A 19,710-nucleotide genomic window follows, 5' to 3' on the forward strand; every position below is an offset into this window, starting at 1 on the left:
TCTTTAAAAGAAGCCCTTCTGCTAAATTATTACTTTGATGCTTTAATTTTCTCTTAAAATGTTTGTAATTCTACGTACTTAACATTTTGATACAAGACTTTTGGTTTTAAGATGTAACCACTATCATGACATTAAAATATAACATTTGAACTCGGCAGAAACAGAAAACCTATGAAGTGCTTAAGCTTACAGCAGTAATATATAATGGATTAAAAAAGAACTACAATCATCACGTTGTATGCCTCCGTCAACCGGTCAGGCTGCAGTTTAAATATCATCACTTCTTCATTTTATCCTTAGACATTGGTGTGGAATGGTCAGATTTAACAAATGAATCATTGAACAGGTTTTATGAGGCCACAGTGACCTTGATCGCTTTTCACCACATTGTAATTAGTTTTCCCCTGAATCCAAAAAGACATTTTTGCTAAATTGAAAAAAATTCCCAAAAGGCATTTCTGAGATATCACGACACAAGAACAGGTTGGGCATACAAAAAACCTGGGGAAATGATCAGTAGAATCACATTTAATTTATTTGGACAAATTAACATGTTGGAATAAACAGACATTCACTGTTATTCATCTGTACAAAGAGAAGGTTTATTATTAGGTGGGGTGCAGGTCTGTCATGGCATGTCTTCACTCCTCCTCTGCTTCTGCCTCTCTCCACTCTTTGGGCATGACCTTCCCAACAGGTGACAGATTCCAGGTGATGCCAGTCTGAGTCACCACCTGCAACAAGACAACACTAGTTTTAAGGGAAATGGCACACTTTTATTGGACTATGTAAGACTTTGCAGTGCACATTTGTCAACATTTTTAAATGCAAGTTCACACAAAAAGTAAGATAAAGAAAACGTTTCTCTATCAAAATGATACAACCAAACCAGAGGTTGGTCAATGGAAAGCATACACAATTAAATACAAACAACTCAAGTACATTTTTATATCCAAAGTCAAAACTAACTGAGCATATTGAAGTATTTTTATTGTAATAAAATACCATTGCAATGTAAGACTTGTCAGTAAATAAACACGCAGAGTTCGCCCTCCAGTGGTTAACAAGTTGTATGTACCTATTTACTTTCTGAGCAGCAAAACGCAAATTCTTTACAGGTAGGCCAACTGGTGTGATTTGTTTGCATGATGAAGCAAATTAAATTCCAATAAGTTAGGATCTTTGCACAAATCTATTATATTTGCAACTTCTCAGCCATTTCATTTCATTTGAGTTAAGTTTGTTTTAATGTTTCTGTTCTGTAACTGGAATCCCAGAACTTACGTATGACCACACAGCCACGCAGAAGCCGGTTCCAGAAACCATCAGGATGTTGCCGTACTTCTTGTTGAAGTTCATTTGGGCGGTGGAATTGTGCCTCACCTGCCTTGCGGCCTGACCTGGAAGACAGCAAAACAAAGTGGCATTTATATACTGCACAATTACCATTTTGTTATCTTTAAAAAGCAGTTGTTCATGCCTTTCATTTTGCCATTCACTTTATGGAATTACTCGGGCTTCTATGAAATGAATATAAATACATTCAAATAGGCACAATTCAGGGTAAAGTTACAAAACAGAAAATCTACCATATCTGGATACTCTGATGAAGATTGCTATTTTCTGTCTATTTTATTTTCCAGGCACTTCTGCATGTCATATCAACAACAGCAGATAAGGATAGGTTTGATTTTTGTTTAAATAAATTACAGTTTGAAGTACAATACAAATGGCTACACTATTTTTATTGTTCTCTTAATGTGAATCTTATGTTCATGAGTAATCTTTCTGTTTTCACTTGCTTTGCCTGTGACTTGGTCTTTTTTCCAACGACTTCTAAATGAGTTAGCCAGATAAGACAATGTCCTTGTTCACCCTTTCATTTGACAGTCGAAAAGTCTAATTTTAAGCACAATAAATAGACAGTTAAGGGTTGGTTACTTTTGAAAAGACTAAAAGGCAATCCGTCTTTCACATAACTGACTTAAAAATATAAATAACATTATAAATAAAACAGCTTAGTATCGTTATGCTAACTCTTACAGGTCAGTTTACTTGGGCATCGCCATGGTAAATTGGCATATTAAAAGAGCACTTCCAAATTTTAGATTAACTCAATACTAAAGAACAAACTACCTAGATTTATGGAAGACACTTCAAGGGATTCAGTAAAGACAAGTAAAACGTCTTCGGGAGATGCTAATGTTAGCTTGGCTAGCAACCTTAGCACGCTGACCGAGGTGACCCACCAAAGACAGGAGGGTCAAACTTATGGTCGATAATGAAATGTCACTTGGCATCAATACACACATCTAACATACATTCCTACAAACACTGGTTTTGTTCTTACCGGTGAGGTTGAGTGCAGCTTTAGCAAACCGGAACATGTTGTCTAGCTTGGTTACTTTAGGCTCTGATACCCTTGAAGACGGTAGTGCAATATGGCCGCCTCACGTAGACAAAACGGAAATTACGTTGGCCAGTGTTAGCATCCGCCGAGCTAAATTTTACGCTGAAAAATGTGCAAACAAGTAATTCACACAGTTTAAGACATATAAATACAATGAAACACGTACACGGAGTAATTTATATTTATTTATTTGGTAAATACAGCAACATTTTGACTTCTATATGGGTTTGTATATTGAATAAAAAGCTACTGGAAGTTAGAATTCAACATCGTGTCAGGATGGCCGAGTGGTCTAAGGCGCCAGACTCAAGGATTAAGCTCCTTCCGCTTGAAACGGGATTTCTGGTCTCCGAATGGAGGCGTGGGTTCAAATCCCACTTCTGACATATCTTTTTTGTTTTGTTTTATGAGAGGAAAAAATGACAACATCAGCAATGCGATAATTGATGGCGTCAAAATCATTGTACTTAATGGGAAACAAACATCCACATTTGATCGCAAATGGGTGAGACAACTGAAACCAATTCTTGTTGTGTAAAGAAGTAGCTTTCAAGAGCTTATGTTTTACAAGAGAGATAATAAACAGTCACTGATGTCTTATTAATTACGTGGAATTTCAACAATATGTCTAGGTTTTACACATTCAGCCACTGCCATTACATTGACCAATCAAATTTTTCCAACAAAGACTCAAAACATTAAGTCACACACTGTTGAACTGAATAACAACAGTATATTAACTCATCTGTGACTGCAGCAATCTTTCCATGTTCAAATCACAAATCTAATCTCACTTTTCAGAACTGCTTTTAAATCTGTAATTCATGTTGAGTTTGATATATTTTAAGAGTGTAGTTTTATATATTGTTAAATGATGTGTTACTCTGTAAAGTGTTCTTGTAAATACAATGTATTACTATTATAATAATTTGTTATGATTCAACAACTTGTTGAGATGTACAAATGAGTTCAATGTATATAATAAATTACAATTAACCTATGGATTTATATTTACCATTTAACATGTTACAGATTTTCTAGTTTAATATCTGGTTAAACAATTATTACAATGCTTTAAATACAACATAATTGCAATTGATATCATATGTAACATGTAAAACCGAATCCTTATCAAGGAATTAAAAAACAGATTTACAATCTTAATTTTGTAGTTTTCTTTATTAAGTCAAAATATCATTTTTCAGGATTATGACATTTATTTTAAGTATGTACATCATGCATACTAAACATATTCCATCACTGACTCTGTTTTTATGGAAAGTGGCCATTCTTTCCACTTTGACAGGGACAATGGTGACGAAATAAAAATGTATGATTTAACACATTTAAAATATTCAATATAACTTCAGGATTAATCAATATTTCCTTGCAAACAAAGCAGAAGAATCTTTTAATGGACACATTTGTGGATGAAAACAAGTTTCTTGTCTTGTATCTTTTGCAGCCTACAAACACGGACTGTGAAATATTGCTTAAAACATGCTCTGACTAGTGTCAAAGAAGCATGTAAACTATTACCTAAAACATTCAATTGTTTGCTAGTGTTTTTGAGAATCTTAACTGGCCTTTTTAGTGTTTTTTACGATCCATTTCTCTGTGCTCTGAACTTTCCTCCTGCAGCATGTAATGATCAACAGAACACTACTTCATGTAAATGAGAGCTTCACGTTTATCATTAATTATTTCTTTAAAAACATTGCACGTTACTTTTTTTATAGCCGCTCTACGGTCCAAAATTCACATTGTTGTGTGAAGCAAAGAAAAGTAGCAAATTGTAATAACTGAGAAGCTGAAGCCAGAGAATATCTTCATAGTTTTGCTTAATGGTTAATTGATGTTACATTTAGGATTTTGGGCTATGCAGCAAACAACATGGATTGTCTTTTTGAGTTTTACAGTCTCAAAATCTGTGAACCCCTGCAAAAATATCTCAGGATTAATTAAAGAAAAGGGGGTCTCAAAAGAGAAAAATAAATAAAATCTGATAAATGTATTACGGGACCGGTGAATTGAGATTAGCAGATTCACTGGATAGGTTTTCAATACATCTGGACGTCATTGCCCTTATTGTTTAAAGATCAGGGCCCGTTCACCTTATATAACCGTTTGAACAGTAAATGTTGTTGGTACAGTATAACAAGCAGTATTTTTGGGAGGACTTCTTAAGTATTTGTTTATGAGAAAATTCCTGTTTTCCCTCAGGGGTCCAAAAAACAAAAACACTTTACAGATAAACTTTAATTTCAAATGAGTCATTTCCAACCCTATAGCGTCTGACCTATTTTCAGGGAAACCAACCTATCTTTTGGTGGGAATCAAAGATTATCCTGTTAAATTGAAATGTATTTTTACACACCCTGGCTCCAGACCCTCAATATATGTGTAGTCAATTTGAAAGGAGAATACTTCCTGATACAATGCAATACATCAGCAGCGATATCTAAGGGTAACTTTGGTATTTTATCATATGTTTGCGTCTAAAGATGAAAAGGGGCAACATTTGTTTGTAAATGGTCCAGCATTGAGTCAGAGAGCTGGAAACCATTGTTGGAATCAGCTTAATATTCAGCCTTGATATTCTAAATGCCACTAGGCTTTCTGTACTCCAACAACACCAACTCTTCCAGGCACTTTCCAACTCTCAGATCAAACAAAAAAAGAAGAAAAAAGTGTTATTCCTGTGTAGCTTTCTTTACACAATGTTAGCTTGAACTTGAATAAAACGATGAGAGTATCAGTGACAGCGGCAAATACAGTCGCTTTTAGTTGGCTTTGATCGATCTACCGAGCTGTTTCGCAGTTGCTGGCTGCAGCGCTATCGCTTAATACAAGACCAGTTTCAAAGATGGTTGTCCCAATTAGTAACTAAGACTAAAAATACCCAAATGACCCTTTAATAAAGTGTACGACAGAGCTGTGGATGTTCTCCTCCTTCAGACTACCTACAGGACATTTAACCGTCATTGGTCCACATTCTTGATTCTCCAAAACAACACAAGGATCCATTTTAAAGAGATAAAAACAACTAGTCACAATGCAGTATCTTTTAAATGTTGATGCCAAGAGATAAATGGAATTCAGTCACTCAGCATATAAAATGCAGGATAGTGTCCAAAAGTATTAGAGTACATATAGAAGACTGGCCCTAATAGGAGGCAACAGGCGTCAGAATTACAAACATTAAGGCATCAATCATTTTCCCCGTCGCGTTCACTTTTTTATTCTCTAGTCCGTCTTCTTGTCTTTTACCTCCTCGTCATCTGTGTACTCTGCGGGCTCCTCGCCTGGTTTCAGCAGCTTACCAATGTAATCATACTTAACTGTAACAGAGGGGGCAAGAAGAGAATACAACAGTTAATAACAGCCTCATATAATTCATTCTCAGCTGGATATCAAAGGACACTGGATAATGTTTGTTCATGCAACCAGGGGCGTGGGCCGGTCGGACAAGTCACTAGCACCCCCCCCCCCCCCCGGTCCCCCCCCCCGTCGACAATTTACTAGCGGTAATTACTTGCGGTACAGAAGTGGATGCATGTGCAACCCAATTTAATATCGCTCAAGTCATGAAGATAACATGTGATTCGCTTCTGATGTTTCAGGAAAAAACGTCACCAATGTTTTGTTTAATAACCACTTCCTCTCAAGCCTTTGAGTAATTATCTTCCTAACGTAAAAATAAATGAAGTTGACAAAATGTCACAAAAACAGATGGTATGTTCCAACACATACATTTCTGCTTTACAAATATTTTTTAACCAATGATACTCAAAATAAATCTGCAGAAGGAAAGGTGAATGTATGATTCCATCAGCTCCTCAGTGTTACATGGACACGAGGAATTGGTGAAGTAGTTGGTTGTGCAAATCGAGGAGGACATATTGCAGAAGTACGGGCTGTCCGTCATTATATTTTGGGCTCCGAAGCTTTATCAGAAATGAACAGCACATCTTTTGAGCATGACTAGGGAAAGACACCAAAGCGCTGTGACACATTTCTCTGAATTTAATTAACAAGCATTTACTTTTACGGCTTCTGTTATTCTATAGTTTGGGGATTTTTCCAAATGCTCTAGTGCTTTTAATGCATATATGTAATTCAGATTCATGAAGAGATATTACTGTTGATATCTGTAAAAGCTGTACAACAGTAACAGGGTACATGCAGGAATCCTGAAGTCAAATGTAATTCCTTTTAAGACCTTTTTTAAGACACTCTCCACACATTTTAAGACCTCATCGCCACTTAGAGTTTTAACTGGTTACCTTGGCGACACACTTTACCTCACATTTACTATATACAGTACTGATTATCCTTCCTCCTTATCTTCCAACCATTTGGACGCAGACTTGCATTTCCCCATAACGATGTTGTTTAACAACCGGCGTAAACGGAGCTTCGCGCTTTCAAGCAGTGAGCGTGCGATGTCCTGTTCAGATGACGTCAAATCCAACGGGACGCCATAAATAAAGTACACAGAATCACACTACACACCTACGCAATGATTACATTCAGGCAGACTGTAGAATACAACCTCTTTGGACCATTTATATACTTATTGAAAACAAGCTACAAAATGTCAACTTTTAATACTTTTTAAGACCCTGAGGACACCCTGAGTAACTGCGTCTATGACTCACAGGTGAACTGCGTCTCCCACTCAGATAGGCCCTCCTGCTGCATGGTGTTCAGGTCCGACAGGTCGTCGTGCTCGTCTTTCAGCGCCTCTTTCTCCAGGCAGAACGTAGCCAAACCTCTGGAAGCATCTTTGCCTGCAAACACTCCATATGGACCCTCTGCAAGATGGAAGAGATACAGAACAGTGAGGCGAATGCAACAAGTGAGCACAACTCAACATTTTTTTTTTTAGTTGCACCTTTACCAGCTTTGATAACACTTTAATGATCAATCATTATAATCAAAACATATCATATTATTCTGATATGGACCAATCTGCACATTGACTACTTTTACTTGATACTTTAAGTATATGTTGATGCTTATACTTGTGTACTTTCACTTGAGTAACATTTTGAATGCAGGACTTCTAATTTAACAGAGTATTCCTACACTCTGGTACTTCTATTTTACTCAAGTATTCATCCCACCTCTGCTAATATATATAATAATTATTATATTAAGTGTTTTTCTTTGCTTTATTGATGGCCATTAAGTTTAAAGAGCAACTTCCAGGTTAAAGACACCTGTGAATAAATGTGTAGGAAAATGATGAATACACTAGATTTTCAAAAAATATATACAGAAATATACACTACGGTGACATCTGGCGTTGTTTTAGTAAGAAATGTTCACTTCCGCATAAAAAAGCCTTGGCACGTGACCTCCCGCGTGTGACGTAACACGGGGGAAACAAGGGGGAGAGCGGCCGGTGTAACGTATTAATAAACATGGATCCCAATGCTAGTTTCGACACAGAAGAAGTTGAACATGAATATTCAAATGCATATGACGGACCACAACCTTCTAATTATGAGCCTGCTAGGCGTCCAAGAGACCAGGAGCAGCCAAGGATTAGAAGAAATAACGGCCATCGGAGAGACATTGAGCTGTGGTGTGAGGAGAACCAGTGGAGAACTGGGCAGCTATCTTGGTGAGTGACCGGCGTTAGCTACAGAATGTTAGCTAATGTCACATCACAACATTGTAAAGTTAGCTATCATATATCAGGCTATAACTAACGTAGCATTGATAATATAGTAACGTTACTGGCAGGACTGTTGATACTGATCCATAACAGAAACTAATGCGCAAGTATCAGCCGTATCTCGCGTTACCTAATGCAACTCCACACTACGGTGCTGTGTACCGGAGGAGAGACGCGAGATACGGCTGATACTTGACGATCTGGCAGAGAAAGGTTGTGGAGCCTCCGTTGATATGCTGTTGTAAATGGCTTGATGGAAAGCAGGTGTGTAGTCGGGGAGGGTGCACAGCGGATTCCAGCAGGTGAGTGGAGGTTGAGCCGGGAGCCAGGAGTGACAGCCACCACGCACACACAAACAACACAGACAGGGGGAAACAAACAAACACAAAGGAGACGGCTGGAGCAGTACTGCGACCACAGCGTTACCTAATGCAACTCCACACTACGTCTGGAGAGAGAGAGCAGCGAAGGGGGGGGGGAGAGAGATGTAATACGTTTTCCTGATAAAGCTGTGGAGAGTATGTGCTGCTGGGAGGTGGATGCACAACGCACCCAGGAACGAACGCTAGCTCCGGTCCTTTTTACTGTGGACTCGATGTCCTGACAGGCTGGTATTTGTGCAACCTGCACAAACACAGTACTGCACCATGATTACAAATGGTGAAATACAATGTAAAACTACCAAAAAATACCAGCTCACTAAAACACAACCGCTCAACTCAACGCAACTCTACCCGCGGTCAGAGAGCGGAGATGTTTCCCCTTTGCTATGTAATATGACGTGTTTGACGTATGACCTTAAAAAAAAGCCGTTTTTAAGAGCAGAGCTCAAAATTGCTCCTTTCCCTCTGAATTCCATCCCTTATGTCTCGTAAAACATATCAAATCCTACATTCACTTACTTTTAATAGTAATTTTCAAGCAAGTTTAAGCATAAATGTAGAAAAAAAAAAAACCTGCAAGAAACTCTTTAATCAATGAAAGGAAGCACTGCTAAGTCAGCCTTTGATAGGATTTTTCCTTTTTAAATAAGTATTTGCCATGTTTAAGACTGATTTTAATTCAAGTTTGCTTATGGTCACACATACATCTGGAGCAACACTTTCAAACAACCTCCAGCCCTTAATATTTCAAGTCAAACTGATTGCAACAGCCTTGAGCTATCTAAATGTCCTTGAGCACCAACCCCTCTGCCCATGGACACATTTTTAAAATAGCTAAATTACTTTTATACCCAAATACTCCCCAGAGGCTTCAGGGCTGGGTGTGCACGGTCATTAAAAGTGTGCATGCCAGTTAGATACCATGTTGGTCAGAGGTTACAAGCAACAGAGGTTACCATCACAGATAAGATATAATAAACAGAGGTCTAACTCTGCTTACGTTTCCACATGGCTGAAAGTAAGAAGCATGACAGGACAGAATCTAAATTTCAGAGAACACATGACTTACTCTATTAAAAAACTATCACAACTGCAAAAGATCCACACGTATGAGGCCTCCTCTCGCAAAGCTGAATTCATATTGAAAACAATCTGTCTTAATTTGAATAATGAGCTCTATAAAGTGTGGACATTGCTTGTTGTGATTGGCTGAAACTCTTATTGCAGTTCACAAAAGGCATGAGAGCGAATACAATTCAGGCATATGCTGATATAGTGATAAACAGATGAATGCATCAATCTATAGCATCACATTAATCTGAAATGGACCTTTCTGCACAATAAAACATGTAATTTGTGTAATAAATATTCTGATGTCAACACCTTAAATACATTGTGAATTCAGGGGGTGTACAACATAGATACATGTACTTTATCCCAAATTGGGGTAGTATTGAGTTAGAAAATAAATGGACTATTGAACTGTGATATAACTACTTTTAGTGAAGTAAGACACATGAGTATTACAAGTATATATGCACATAGAGAGCGTATATCCTCTATTCGCCCCACAGCAAATGCACTTGTTTTTTGACTATGGAGTAACACTAATTCCTCCATAGACGATCTGTGGTCCCAAGGCTAGTTGCTCCTCTGTTGTGAAACGGGATCTCAGATCTTTAACTAAAGGGGGTGTGGCGTTAGCTCCCACTTAAACAATAACTAATTAAACGAGTATTATTTGGTAAAAAAGTGTTTTTTTTTTTATCAATGCATATTTAAAATATCACAACGTCGCCAACGAGCTGGCGTCGTTGCGCAGTGACGACGGAAGGGTCCGCGCGGTGACCGTTACCCCAATAGTTACCTGGGCCGTAGAACTTCTTCCCCCGCGTGACGTCGAACACTTTCCCGTTGACAGCCATGAGGATCCTCGGGTCCTGGAGCCCATCGTAGGGCTTCAACTCAGCGAGGGTGAAATCTCTCTTCTTGAGTTTGGGCAGCTGCGGCTCCACCTCGCCGAGATCCGGAGGTTTGTCCCCGCGGAAGATCTTGTACAGGAGGAACAGACAAAGGCTCAGCAGCGTCAGGTTCAGCGGGGAGGTGAAGATCTCCTGGAAAAGACCACCAGAAGTTACCTCGCTTCCTTCTTCTTCAGCCATGTTGGGTCCTCTCTCTGTCGGTGTGTGGGTGGGACCGGGAGAGCTCGCGGTTCCTGAACCAACCACAGCTGCAGCGCGAGAGGCGTCGGTTAAAGGCTTTAAACCAATAGGGTTCCTCCGACTGCGTGCCAAAAAAGCGACACATAAAGATTAATATATGTGTTGTCGATCAATGCAATCGTTAGTTCTTATGATTGATTATTTGTTTTTTATAGTGTCAGGAATATATTTAATTTAAAAATAACAGATATGAAACTTTTTTGCTGTTTTATTATTACATAATAGCCTATCATTATATAATACAATCAGGTCATATTTGCAGAAATGGGTTACTGTACATTATAAAATCAATAGAGATTAAGATGTGTGAGAAAAGTCGGCAAATAAGTCTGAAAAACCTTCTCAAATAAATCATTTTGGAGGAAACAACATCATATAAGAAAAACGTTATTATTTACAATAAAGTGTATATGGCTTCTTATAAATGCTCAGCTGTCATACTCTGGTGGATAACTAGCTATCAACAACATTATTTTATAATGGCCAAATCCAATAAAACATTATGTTATAATGGCCAAATACAATAAAACATTATGTTATTATAGCAGAAACCAATAAAATATTATGTTATAATGGCAACATTCAATAAAACATGATGTTATTATGGCCAAAACCAATACCAAATTATGTTATTATGGCCATATACAATAAAATATTATGTTATTATGGTCAAATACAATACAACATTATGTTATAATGGCACAATCTAATAAAACATTATGTTATAATGGCAAAATCCAATAAAACAGGATTTTATAATGGCAAAATTCAATAAAACATGATGTTATTATGGCCAAAACCAATACAAAATTATGTTATAATGGCAAAATCTAATAAAACATTATGTTATTATGGCCATAATATCCAATTAAACATTATGGTATAACTATCTTCCATATACAATAACATGGTCAGTCTTAGCTGTGAAAAGTAATTCCCATAAACCTTTGTTCTTACAGTAGCAGTCTGCACAGGACTCAGGGAGCTTTAGTTATTTTCCAGCTTCACAAAGTTATAAACAAACAAGTGTCCCAGTCCAACATGGCGGCCTCCCTGATTGTACACATCCGGCGGTTGTTCCACGCAATCGGGCACTTCCATCTCCTGGAAACACCCGCCTCTTTGGTTCCCACCCCAACAAACAAAGCTCAGATGGAGAAATCCCTCCCGTCAGTTACAGCTCCGTCTCCGGCCAGCTGATCCTCATCACTTGGCTAGGCTGGTTTTATTAAATCAAACTCCTGTGCCGGTTATTGCATTTTTCTTATCTAAAAGAGTCGGTTTGTTATTTCAGCCATTGCGCAACAGCAACGTTAGCTAGCTGCCGCTGCCAGTAAACATCCGCCGGTTGGTCGGTCACCGGCTGTACTTCAGAAAGGTTCGACAACTCGGATGACAGTCCCGGTTCGGCTCGGTTCCTGGACGGAGATCAGATGTTAACGAAGATTTTTTTGATTCAAACTAGCTACAAGGTGAGTGTTTTTATGTGAAGCTAGCTTTCTTAGCTAACGTTAATATTAATGGTTTTGTTTTGGCTATGTCATGTTTGTCCCAGTGAGGCAGTGGACAAGATGTACTCAGGTATTTTACTGGAGTAATAACGAGTAATATCATAGTATACTGTACACATACTCTGTTACAAGTAAACGTCTTTTATTATGAATGTTAGCTAAGTAAATGTACAAAAGTATTACCTTCAAAATGCACTTAAAGTGTAAAAGGTACTCGTGGACTATAGTTATTGATGCCATAATCTGTTAATCGTTTTAATGTTGCAGATGGTAAATATGAACTCTTTTGTCAATTTACCATTTATCTTATCTTATTAATCATTTGTGATTTAAACAACATCATATTTGGTTTATTAATCTGAATCTGCGAAGTTATCAATTACATGTAGTGTAGAAAAACTTAAATGTTCCCTCTGAGATGTTTGTCAAATGCATTGTAATGTCAGGTAATATATAGAAAGTTAATGGTTTGCTACTTTGGAGAGTAATTCATCCATTTACAGTTGAGCTGAAACGAAACGTAGACAATTAAAGCTTTGGTCACATTGATTACAATATTTGATTAGTCATTATTGAGATGTTATCAGAAAAATTGTCAACAAGAAATAGAGATTATATAACTTTTCATTCATATCCATATCCAGTTTTAGGAATTAATTAGACTTGAAGAAGTGTACTAACTTTTTTACTTTATTTTTCTTCTACTTAATACTTTCTTACTTCATAACATACAATAATATTCCGATATTTCGTAAAGATGCAACAGATGTCATAGATGATAAGAGGAAGTAAAAAAGGTTAGAGAGAAACTTTAGAATTTGTTAAATGTGTATGATTATTCTTAAAATAATCAAACACCACTTTATTAGGACAGCATTTTAGGGCCCCTCTAGGAGAGCTGGGTAATATTATACCAGAATAATATTATTATACCAAGACAAAACATTTAAATATTCTCTGTCCCAATTGGTTTTATTCTCAAGAAAACACATCGCTTCACTTTGCAAGGTTGGGTTACCCTGTCACACAACACCTGACAAAGTGGATGTAGCTACTTGACAAAAAAAACATGTTTTCCCAAGTTTTCTCGTAAATATATGCTTTAATCTCAGAGAACCTCTCAGTCTTGTCTTGTAGATGTAGTATTTTATAACCTCAGATTTGTTTTTGTCAACATATTAAGTCTTAGATAATAAAATATCCAAGTTCTTCCTCATTAATCTCACCCCTTTTTCCATCCCTGTATAATAAAGATAAATAAATAAAGTATGCCCTTGTACATTTGTTATTTAAATTCAATGGTATTGTTTGACTTCATTAGCGTTCTCAATGGTTGTGTATCTTGTCTTTTCACCTCACGGCACATTAAGCATCGGTGTACATTAACATCCCCCCCCCCCTTCTGTTTGCTTTGCTGTGCTCTCCTCCTGTCCTTTCCCTCGACCCTCGACTCTCCAGTTAACATGAGTGCGATGCGTGTGGATGCCAAAGTGGTGATGCTAGGAAAGGAGAGTGTGGGGAAGACCAGCCTGGTGGAGAGATACGTCCACCATCGCTTCTTGGTCGGCCCGTACCAGAACGTGAGTGTCAGCTGCTTCAATTTCCATGCCTACGATGAAAAGCATTTTTTTTTTTTTTCCCTAGTGTGGTTGTGGAAATGTATCTCATGTCTGTGTTAATTTTGAAGCAGAAAGGTCCTCATACAAACTGATGCAGTAATGTTTCTGTAAGCATGAGACAAGCGTTTCTGTGGGATTCTTGCATATTAATGTTGGAGCTAGTCAGACACGCCTTTCTCGTGTCCTGTTTGATAATACACCATGGGGTTTTCATAACAGTTGCATAAAACGGTAAAGTATCCTTGGAAAGTTTTCAGACTAGGAATGTTAGGGGACTTAGAAGTCACCGTTGGGTTTTGTCCCGGTTTAAGACGCCCTATGATGCTTTTTGGGGGTTTCCCTTTCCTGTTGTGTGTTATATAGGTTTGTGTGCATGTAAATGATCTGCAAAGTTTCCTGCCAGATGGAGTTTCTCTCTAACACACTCCCCCCGGCCTGAAGTGCCTCCATTGGACTTCTTTGTTTACTTCTATGTAACACTTGTGCTTCTATGGGCTAGCGCTCCAACACATTGTATATGATAGGCTAAGGGGCGGGACATCTCTACGCGGTTGACCAATCACAACAGAATATTTATATTTAGTTCAAAAGCAATTCAATAGCTGTCAATAATGGTTAAGCCATATCTCAATTTTATATTGATACGGTGATATGACACAAGATATTGTCCTGTTTTTTAAAGACATTGTAAAAGGGCATAAGGGTTGTCCAAGAAAGAGATCTCATCATCCACACTTTACCCACTCGGTCATTACATGCTAAGGATTATTTAACAAACATGTAATTGTGTAAATTCGGTTTAAAAGTACCCATAAATCCACAGAGAGTGTCTGAAGCTTGTTTTTCCTCCGGCAGACTATCGGTGCTGCTTTTGTTGCCAAACCCATCCAAGTGGGAGAGAAGGTGATCACCCTGGGAATATGGGTGAGTCAGAAGATACCTTGTATGGTAAATTATTATCTGGAATATTATACTGAACCTTAATCAATAACATAACACAGCCAAATGTATTTTTTACAACAGTTATGGCTTATTAAGTTAAGTTTCCCATTTTCATTTCCTGTTTTAGTTTTTTCAATAAGTTAATTCTTAATTGTTTCTTTCATTATAATACAGTCTAATACTCTTCCATATACATAAACTACTGTACTGTACCTTTTACTAATTGTTCGGTCACAACAGAATGTGTTTATAAGTTTTTGATCCATGGTCTGTTTTCCAAATTAAGTTCAAATAAGCACAAAATGAAGGATTAATAATAGGGTAACTTGGTAAGTGATTTTGAGAGTTGGTTGACGTGAGAAAGACACCTCATTCACTGTCTGAGTCTTATCTAATTAATAATGAAGCTACTTTTCATACGCAGGCTGTTGTAAATGATGTATGTGTTACACTTCTCATTATCTCTAATGGATGTACTATGCATGGTTTGCATGTGACTTGGAAAGGAGAGAAAAGTGTCAGAAAATATAAATAAATATGAGTTTGATTTAATGCCAAAACAACTTGTCTGAGTTTTAGGGGATTCACAACCTTTGCAGCAGTGAGGGGAAGTTAGCTTGCAGCTGCAGAGTTTGTCACACTGGGGGTTAAACGGCATGTAAAGCCTGCATGGGGGTTGTAGGAATGTTGCCTGTGTACAATAATATAATCAGATCTGAGACATATAAAAGCAGAAAAACAACAGGAAGCAGTCTTCTTATCATGTCTCCATTTACTGTAGATGTATTTACATTTCTTTCCCTCAGGACACAGCGGGATCAGAGCGATATGAAGCCATGAGCAGGATCTACTACAGAGGAGCCCGTGCAGCCATCGTCTGCTATGGTAAATCTACATTTGTGGCATTGATTAAATCAGAGAAACCTATTTATGAACCACAACGTTTTATATTAGGGTTATATTTTTTCATTCCTTTAAACGCCTTAGATGTGACACATTTGCCTCATTAAGTATGCACGTTTTTTAAAAACATTAAAATAGATGGTAATCTGACTGAAACTGAAACTCACTGGTGGAAAGACATGTTGGTTTATACCCTGCTTACCCAGCTAGATGGATGGAACAGAGTCAGGCTTCAATATCAGTTTTAGCCCAAAACCCATCTGTTTTTGGTCAAATGTTAGAAACCGTGCTCTTAAATATAGATACAGCCAATCCAAGTTTTCTTCAGCCTCATCATTATCAGGAATATTTCCTTAGGTATGTGACAAATTACACATTGGCTTTCTGAATAAATCAAAAATAATGTTGACTAATGTCGTATATATATATATATATATATATATATTTAAGAGCCTCGTCTGTCCTCCACTTGTTAACTAATATATATATATATATATATATATATATATATATATATATATATATATATATATATATTATATATATCAGTGTTTCCCCTAGGTTTACTGCTTTGGGGGGGTGCTGCCTGAGTGGGGGGGTGGCATTGGAATGTATATTTTTAAATCCTCTGGAGCAGAGAGAGGAGCTGTGGATTATTGTTATTCATTAATGCATCAGTGTTTCTTAGGGTCAAAAACACTAAACTCACAACTTAAAATGAAAGTGTTTAGTTTATTTAATAAAAGAGCACATGTCCAATGTGAAAAGTGACAGTAGATATAGATTAGTTGCAATTTGGTGCTATATATATATATATATATATATATATATATATATATATATATATATATATAAAAAAGAAAAAGTCATTTAAAACACCTTGAATTTCAGGGGGGGCGCGGGGCTCCGTTGGCGGGGCGCGGCGCCCCTCCAAGACAATTGTAGGGGAAACACTGTCTACAGTATGTGTGAATAACAAAGAGCAGTTACTTTGACAAATGGATAAACAAATGAGCTTTAAACTTAAATTCAACCATGTACAGTAAAGAGATATATTTCTCAGCAGTATTATAGCAAACGAAATACCAGAAATTATTTTCTTATATACGTGACTAATGAAACCCTGACTGTCTGTCATGGTGTTGACTGCTTGTTGTGCTTGTGATATGTCTTATGGCAGATAATAAATACCTGAAGCACAAGTGACATTCACTGTGGCTGAAGTCTAATGGGACAGCTCTCAATTTGCTGTGTTTGAGGTGTTTCAGTATCTAGGGCACACCAGCTGGATGCATTTATAAATGTACTTCACCGCATACAGAACTGAAAGCAAAAATTTGTTTGTGGTTTTTCTAATGGGGGAACTGAGAATTGGGCCATCGATATTCACACAGTTAGAGGCTTAAAGGTCCCATGTCATGGCCATTTCTACTGATCATAATTCCATTGTTGAGGTCTACTAGAATAGATTTACATTGTTCAATGTTCCAAACTCACATTGGTTTCTCATACAGCATCTCTGTATAGCATGTGTATTCACTCTCTGTCCTAAACGGCTTATTGGAGCTCCTGCCCCCCCCCCCCCCCCCCCTCCCTGTGAGCCCACTGTGCTCTGATTGGTCAGCTCGCCCACTCTGTTCTGATGAGTCCACCACCGTTACAGCGGAACATCAGTGATTATGTTTTACAATGGCGTTTGTTAGCAACCATAAAATGACACCAGTGATGACAAACAGATGAGAATGCTGCGTGGGGTCTGGGTGCCGTGTTGGCGGGATGTAGCACGGCTCGCTGCTGCGAGGAGCGGCCAGTATGAGCTGGGTTCATTTCCTGGTTGCTGCGTGGGGTCTGCGAGACAGCGAGACATCGCGAATGGACGCGGGAAGGGTGGGTGCTGAGGGGGCTGCAGCACCTCTTTTCACCCTCTGTCTGAAACCAGAGCCCAGTCTGCTCTGATTGGTTAGCTGGCGGGCTCTGTTGTGATTGGTCAACCGCTTAGAGATGTCCCACAGACCATTTACATGAACAAAAAACGATTTAACACTACAGGATAGGGAAAACCCAAGAAAGCATTATAGGGCCTCTTTAACTATGTATTCTATCAACATACTAAAACATAACAGATGAACCTGAACAACTCCAGGATCACAGTCTTATATATTAAATAAACGGTTTATGACATTAACTTAAAATTAATTTTAACATATACACATCACAGAAGTATCAATAAAGGTTTCCTACAATACATTACTGAGACTCGAAGCTTGGTGTAAAAGCAAAAAGAGTCCTTTAAAAAACAAATGTGAGTGTGTGTTTTCACGTCTCAACTTCATTAAAACAATCCTCTTATTCATCTTGTTTTATCACTTTTCCATGATGTTGTTACTTTATCTTCAAATACCCTTAATGTGACTTTCCTTGGGGATACATCACTGAAAGAGAAGAGCTGGTAGATTAGTTGTTGAATCGAGTGTTAGTGTTGCTCTCCTGGTTCACTTCATGCAGAGTTGGGTTTATTTACCTTTGTGTTTTTTACCTTTCAGATCTGACCGACAGCAGCAGTTTCCAGAGAGCTCGGTTCTGGGTGAAGGAGCTGCAGAACTGCGAGGAAGTAAGAGAGCGTTTCTAGACCACCGTTAAACTCAACACAGCTGATTGACTCGATGATGTGTTACACTCTGATTATACAGCTTTTACCAGTTCATAAAACCACCTAAATAATACAGGAACAGTTAAAGTGTGTGTCTAGATTTCTTTGTTTCGTTGATTTGAACACTACATTTTGACAAATATACCAGAACTATAGATTCTTAATACCTACGCTGACAATTCAAAACGTTTTATTCCACTAAAACCTTTTTTCATTTACCAAAAGAAGACATTTTATTAATAAATGCCTTAAAACTATTTTGCCTCAATAAAATGCAGTCTAAATTTGACAAAAGGGTTTCATGCATGAACAAATTAGGACACATGATTATCAATCAATAATTTGAACTTAATTGACACCTTTAAGACTAATTAAATGTAACTTTAAAGGGCTTTAAAACAAATAGACACAATTAGGGTTGGTATATAGAGGAAACCATAACCTTCCTAAACTCTCACACTCAGAACCAGCCCACTCCCCTTTGAATGTCATGGGGCTCAAACCCACAGTACCTCAGACTCAGGGACTTTGCGCTCATTTAAAATCTCTTTATCTACTATTTATGAAATCTGTATTTATCTATGTATGTCTAAACCCGGCACCTAATATTTGTTCTGTGAATGAATTGAAAACGAATGCGCTTTATACTATTTGCACTTTGTGTTCTCTCTACACCTCAAAGCGTCCGTTAGTCACCGTGTGTTTGATGTATTCTCTCTGTGTTGTTCTGCAGCACTGTAAGATCTACCTGTGCGGCTCTAAGAGCGACCTGATCTCAGTGGACCGCAGTCTGCCGCCGAATCGACTACCACGACGCTCAGGACTTTGCTGACGGTAACTACACTCTGCGTCGGGGTTAGATATTCAGTCATATTGGTTAACTGTGAAAAATAAAGGTTTTATTTAGTTTGTTATGTCATCATCATCTAAGCCATACATGTCAAACTCAAGGCCCGGGGCCAAATCAGGCCCTTGGTGGATTTAATTTTGGCCCGCAGGATAATTTCTAATTACTATTGGATCTGGCCCGCCGGTTTATTGCTCTCACACCTTCACATCATCCTGAGGGTCTCCCTCCGCTCAGAGCCTGACCCCAAACATTGATGACGTTGCACCCAAGATGAGATGCCAAGTATCTGAACTAGCATCACAGAGCAGCACACTGAGTTTAATGGATGTTTCCTTCTGCACTTTTGTTTCTTGAGACAACAGGGCGTGTTTGTTTGTTCTTTGAGGGAAATAGTTTTTTTGAAGCTGTTGTTGGCCTGTGAAAAATGTAATCATAAGAAATGACTTTGCAGATAGAGCCATACTGTAAGAAATGAATGCAGCTGATTATTTAATGTTTCATGTTGTTTTTATAGGCAATCATTTAAACTTGGTT

The 19,710-nt window shown here is 37.9% G+C and overlaps 3 protein-coding genes across 3 annotated transcripts in view; 1 reads left to right on the forward strand and 2 right to left on the reverse strand.

Annotated features, from left to right (window-relative positions):
- Nucleotides 1-517: 517 nt before the first annotated feature.
- cox7b (cytochrome c oxidase subunit 7B) lies at nt 518-2,468 on the reverse strand. Its single transcript, XM_079648382.1, has 3 exons — nt 2,351-2,468; nt 1,285-1,400; nt 518-734 (listed from the first exon to the last, which is right to left on the reverse strand). Exons 1-3 carry the CDS (start codon nt 2,385-2,387, stop codon nt 642-644), a joined length of 246 nt encoding a protein of 81 aa, XP_079504508.1. The 5' UTR covers nt 2,388-2,468; the 3' UTR covers nt 518-641.
- Nucleotides 2,469-3,570: 1,102 nt separating this feature from the next.
- On the reverse strand, nt 3,571-10,705 carry pgrmc1 (progesterone receptor membrane component 1). The gene is made up of 3 exons (XM_079651538.1): nt 10,347-10,705; nt 7,072-7,227; nt 3,571-5,751 (listed from the first exon to the last, which is right to left on the reverse strand). Exons 1-3 carry the CDS (start codon nt 10,639-10,641, stop codon nt 5,657-5,659), a joined length of 546 nt encoding a protein of 181 aa, XP_079507664.1. The 5' UTR covers nt 10,642-10,705; the 3' UTR covers nt 3,571-5,656.
- A 1,025-nt stretch (nt 10,706-11,730) lies between these two features.
- rab24 (RAB24, member RAS oncogene family) overlaps nt 11,731-19,710 on the forward strand; it is an 11,704-nt gene continuing 3,724 nt past the window's right edge. The window contains 7 exon segments of the mRNA XM_079648663.1: nt 11,731-12,173; nt 13,671-13,792; nt 14,687-14,755; nt 15,580-15,658; nt 18,220-18,287; nt 19,060-19,119; nt 19,121-19,181. Coding sequence (XP_079504789.1) covers nt 13,676-13,792; nt 14,687-14,755; nt 15,580-15,658; nt 18,220-18,287; nt 19,060-19,119; nt 19,121-19,181 — 454 coding nt within the window. The 5' untranslated portion in view covers nt 11,731-12,173; nt 13,671-13,675.

The sequence above is a fragment of the Notothenia rossii genome, assembly GCF_949606895.1.
Source record: "Notothenia rossii genome assembly, chromosome: 9".
Taxonomy (NCBI): domain Eukaryota; kingdom Metazoa; phylum Chordata; class Actinopteri; order Perciformes; family Nototheniidae; genus Notothenia; species Notothenia rossii.